Source organism: Pelodiscus sinensis, chromosome 30 (genome assembly GCF_049634645.1).
Source record: "Pelodiscus sinensis isolate JC-2024 chromosome 30, ASM4963464v1, whole genome shotgun sequence".
Lineage (NCBI taxonomy): Eukaryota > Metazoa > Chordata > Testudines > Trionychidae > Pelodiscus > Pelodiscus sinensis.
This window is the reverse complement of record NC_134740.1, coordinates 3,092,785-3,098,029: the sequence shown is the minus strand read 5'-3', so window position 1 is coordinate 3,098,029 and position 5,245 is coordinate 3,092,785. Positions and strand designations below refer to the sequence as shown.

At 44.0% G+C, this 5,245-nt stretch overlaps 1 protein-coding gene across 1 annotated transcript; it reads left to right on the top strand.

The window, feature by feature from the left end:
- The first annotated feature begins 778 nt into the window (after positions 1-778).
- On the top strand, positions 779-1,741 carry LOC106732142 (olfactory receptor 10A2-like). The gene has a single exon (XM_014574458.2). It carries the CDS (start codon positions 779-781, stop codon positions 1,739-1,741), a length of 963 nt encoding a protein of 320 aa, XP_014429944.2.
- The last annotated feature ends 3,504 nt before the right edge of the window (positions 1,742-5,245 follow it).

Genomic DNA, 5,245 nt, shown 5'->3' with positions numbered 1-5,245 from the left:
GGGGGGGGGAGAGGAGATGTTTTAAAGGACAATGCCATCTCATTTCGAAGAGACAGCGTGGAGCCTTGGATCAGCGGGACTTCAGGGGTCCTAGTAGACCACAAGTTAAATACGAGTCAACAGTGTGACACTGTTGCAAAAAAAAAACCTGATTCTGGGATGCATTCACAGGAATGTTATGAGCAAGACATGAGAAGTCATTCTTCCATTCTACTCTGTGCCGATTAGTCCTCGGTTGGAGGATTGTGTCCAGTTCCGGCCACCACATTTCAAGGAAGAGGTGGAGAAATTGGAGAAGGTCCAGAGAAGAATGATGAAAGGTTGAGAGAGCGGGAGCTAAGAGGGAAGACTGAAAGAACTGGGCTTGTTTATTTGGAAAAGAGAAGACTGAGAGGGGACATGATAGTGGTTTTCAAGTATCTAAAAGGGTCAGAAGGAGTGACAATTTCAGATTTCTCATCTAAAAAAATGTGTATGGAGATTGCCTATCTCCTAGGACTGGAAGGGACCTTGAAAGGTCATTAAGTCTAGTCCCCTGCCTTCACAGCAGGACCAAGTACCATCCCTGACAAATTTCTGCCCCAAATTCCTAAATAGCCTGCACAAGGATTGAACTCACAAACTTGGGTTTAATAGATGAATGCTCAAACCACTGAACTATCCCTCCCCCTTGTCTAGTGACACAGATGTACAAAGTCACCTACGCCATTTTTTCTGCACAATGTGGTTGCATTAATCGTATTAATACCTCATGGTTTTTTGTTTCTAGATCCATGTAATGGAGAAAATGGAAGGAAGAAATGAAACTGTGATCCTGGAATTCATCCTCTTAGGATTTGGGGATGTCTCTGACCTGCAGCCGCTTGTTTTCCTCGTGTTTCTACTGATCTATCTTGTGACTATGGCTGGAAACACCCTCATCATTGTGCTAGTTCTGGTTGAACCTCACTTTCATGCCCCAATGTACTTTTTCCTGGGGAACTTGGCCTTCGTGGAGATCTGCTACAGCTCTACCATCCTGCCCAAGTTTTTGGCCAGTCTTCAGACGGGGGACAGAACCATTTCTGTGAAGGCCTGCCTGGTGCAAACCTATTTTTTTGCCATCATAGCAACGGCAGAAAATCTGCTCCTGATGGCTATGTCTTACGACCGGTATCTAGCGATATGCCACCCGCTCCGATACGCCGCCCTAATGAACGGCTGGGTGTGTTGCCTGCTAGTGACGGGCCCCTGGCTGTACAGTTTTCTGGTGGTCGGTGTATTGACTAGTTTCTTGTTCCCATTAACGTTCTGTGAATCTCAAGAAATTGACCATTACTTCTGTGATTTTTCACCCGTGATAAAGCTCTCCTGCTACGACCCCCAGTTTCTGAAACTGACAACATTAATTAGCTCTATCATTGGGACAGTAGTGCCTTTGTTATTGACCCTGGCTTCCTATGTTTGTATCATCACCTCCATCCTGCGAATCCCGTCCTCCATCGGGCGGCAAAAGGCCTTTTCCACCTGCTCCTCCCACCTCATTGTGGTGTCCATCATATACGTGACCCTTATCATTGTCTACGTGTTTCCATCACTCAACACATCTGCAGTCCTCCACAAAGTGTTCTCGCTCTTCTACACAGTCCTGAATCCCATGATCACCCCCATTATCTACAGCCTGAGGAACAAGGAGGTGAAAGAGTCGCTAAGAAAAATGATTGGGACACTGGTTGCCTTCAGAAACAGGCACAGAATCTGATTGGACAAATTTTCCCCAATATTGAAATAGAGATGAAGGGCCCATTTTATTCTGTGAGAACAAGGTTATCTTTTCTCTTTCTTTCTTTCTTTCTTTCTTTCTTTCTTTCTTTCTTTCTTAATAATCATCTTTCACACAATTAATGCGCATTTCATTATACGAAACTTGGCCCTTAAAAAGACACTCTTTACAGAATATTTATGGGCTTTTCCCGAGACACACATTTCGGGAAAGATCCCTTCTTTGTTCATCCAGACATGAACACTCGTGAAGAAATTCTGCAAGGAGATGAATATTTGGGCTACGTCTAGATTGGCATGATTTTCCGCAAATACTTTTAACTGAAAAGTTTTCCGTTAAAAGCATTTTTGGAAAAGAGCGTCTAGATTGGCACGGATGCTTTTCCGCAAAAGCACTTTTTGCAGAAAAGCGTCCGTGCCAATCTAGACGCGCTTTTGCGCAAAAAAGCCCCGATCGCCATTTTAGCCATCGGGGCTTTTTTGCACAAAAAACAGTACTGTGCTGTCTACACTGGCCCTCTTGCGCAAATGATTTGCGCAAGAAGGCTTTTGCCCAAATGGGAACAGCATAGTATTTCCGCAAGAAAACTGACAATCTTACATGAGATCGTCAGTGTTCTTGTGGAAATTCAAGCGGCCAGTGTGGACAGCTGGCAAGTTTTTCCGCAAAAGCAGCTGATTCTGCGGAAAAAATGGCCAGTCTAGACACAGCCTTGTTGTGTGTCTCTGGGACTTTCCCACTCCCACTGAAATGAAAGACATTGGTTCATCCTTGATTATGATCTTCTGTTTTGATTAGAGCCCCATTGAGGAACTGCAGTATGCACCTTGAGGACCTCAGCAATAGCCCTGGTGTATTCTGTTACTGAATATTTATCTCCTGTATGGTCAGAAGGGGCCCACACACTCCACTTTGTGATTGTGGAAGTCCACAAACTATGCACCACAATGGTGGGGAATGCCCAATACGAAAATTCACGGGCTCATTGGAGGATATCTACAATCTAACCAGTGACACTGTTCACTGGTTGGAGAGCTTGGATGTCCAACTTTGATGAAGAAATATAGTATTGAACATGACATTCAAAAGTAGTAGTAGAAGAAGAAGAAGAATGCCGGTAAAAAGTGTTGTCCTTCCAGTGAGTGCAGAACTTGAAGAAGAAGAAGATTGTAGGTAAAACGTGTTGCCCCTCCAGTGGGTGGAGAATTTGAAGAAGAAGAAGAAGAAGAGGAATGCCGGTAAAAAGTGTTGTCCTTCCAGTGAGTGGAGAACTTGAAGAAGAAGAAGAATGTAGGTAAAACGTGTTGCCCCTCCAGTGGGTGGAGAATTTGAAGAAGACGAAGAAGAAGACGAAGAAGAATGCCGGTAAAAAGTGTTGTCCCTTCAGCGGGTGGAGAACTTTTAATGGGTGGTGATCTACGCAGATCTGTAGCTTGGTAAACCAAAGATGAAAGTCCATGGGAGATGCAGGAATCTCTGTGTTTGCTGCCCGGTTAAATTTCTTGCTTGTTTATCCATCTTTTCAGGGTGAAGGCCACATTAAAACATCGATATGTGGAAAGAGATGGATAGCAATACAGATAGAAACACAGGGAGATAACTTGCAAAGTGAAGCCGTCTGGCACAAACGTTCAACACTCAGTTCCCTCCCTGACCCAAATAAAAAGACATGAATGTGCGAAAATAAATAGGAAATGATTATTCAAATTGCATTAGGTAACATTAACGATCTCAGCCAGGGTAGCATCCTGTATCCAACCAAGCAATACACTACATAAGAGATTTTAACTCCCCTCCCTCCCAAAAAAGAATTAAAGAGTAAAATCTGAGTCACCCTGGGGGCTTTTTTCTTCTTCTATTATGGCCTTTTTTCTTCCGAAAAACACTGGGAATTCCCCACTTTCCTTTTAATTGCTTAGGTTCCCGTGGTTATCCTTACCTCCCCCTCCCACACACATCCCCTTGCTGTCCCTTCCTACAAGTCCCTATGGTGGGCATAGACAAAGGAATATATAATCTCTCTCTCTCTCTCTCTCTCTCTTTCGTCTTAAGGTGGAGCCATTTACATAAGAACATAAGAACGGCCGTACTGGGTCAGACCAAAGGTCCATCTAGCCCAGTATCCTGTCTACCGACAGTGGCCAGCACCAGGTGCCCCAGAGAGGGTGGACCAAAGACAATGATCAAGCGATTTGTCTCCTGCCATCCCTCTCCCCAGCCTCTGACAAACAGAGGCCAAGGACACCATTTTATCCCCTGGCTAATAGCCTTTTATGGACCTAACCTCCATGAAATTATCTAGCTTCTCTTTAAACTCTATTATAGTCCTAGCCTTCACAGCCTCCTCTGGCAAGGAGTTCCACAGGTTGACAACACGCTGTGTGAAGAATGGATGGATTTTGGCATAATTAATTAAAAAGTAATTAAAAGAGGGTTTTGAGATTTTATTTCCCACCACCAAAGGGTGCACCATAAACTCCCTGGCTGCAGAGTTATCCTTGGCCTCATGTGTCCACCTTTCTTGGGCTGCATCCTTGATTTGTGCAGCCCAAAGGGATTCACACATTTTTCTCCAATGAGCCAAATGTTTTCAGCAAAGATCAATCATTCCAGATAACCTGGTGGTTAGAGAATTCATGTGGGCAGCAGGGTGGAAGATCATGTTCAATATCTCCCCTGTCCGAGGTGAACATACGAACATAAGAACCACCAGACTGGGTCAGACCAAAGGTCAGTCCAGCCCACTGTCCTGTCTGCTGATAGTGGCCAAAGCCAGGTGCCCCAGAGACAGTGAACAGAACAGGAAACCATCAAGTGATCCTTCCCCTTTCATCCATTCCCACCTTCTGACAAACATTCCTATCCATCCTGATTAATAGCCTTCGATGGGCCTAACATCTATGCATTTATCTAATTCTTTTTTAAACCCAGTTTAAAAGTCCAGTCTTCACAACATCCTCTGGCAAGGAGTTCCACAGGTTAGTTGTGGGTAGTGTGAAGAAACACTACCTTCTGTATGTTTTGGGGCCCCCTAGTTCTTGTGTTATGGGAACACGTAAACGATGTTTCCCACGTAAGACCACAAAAAGGGCCATTACAAAAGGAGGGTTACGTGATTTTTTGAAAAAGGTTTTTTTTCCCCGAAAAAAACCCCTGTCCAGACTACTTTCACTTTCGAATGACCTACTTTCGAAAGTGAGATCGGAAGAAGATATGCAAATTCCATTAGAAATTTGCATATCCTCTTTCAAAACTACAGTTTAGTCTAGACGTACCCTAAGAAACAAGAGGATTACGTGAGCTAGCCAAAAGGAGCAGTAAGGAAGTTGATCGTTGAAGCAATGTCTGCCATTTTCTTCAGAGTGATCTTGTGATGAGATTATTAGTGGAGAATAATTAGGCCTTTAGTGCAAGTCAGGCTGTATAAGGTGTCCCTGGAACAATTCTGATTTCCTGCCTATGATGTTCCTATTTGTATGCATG

Bases quoted from the DNA above. Each gene is read 5' to 3' on its own strand.
- LOC106732142 (XM_014574458.2), top strand. From the start codon at position 779: ATGGAGAAAATGGAAGGAAGAAATGAAACTGTGATCCTGGAATTCATC.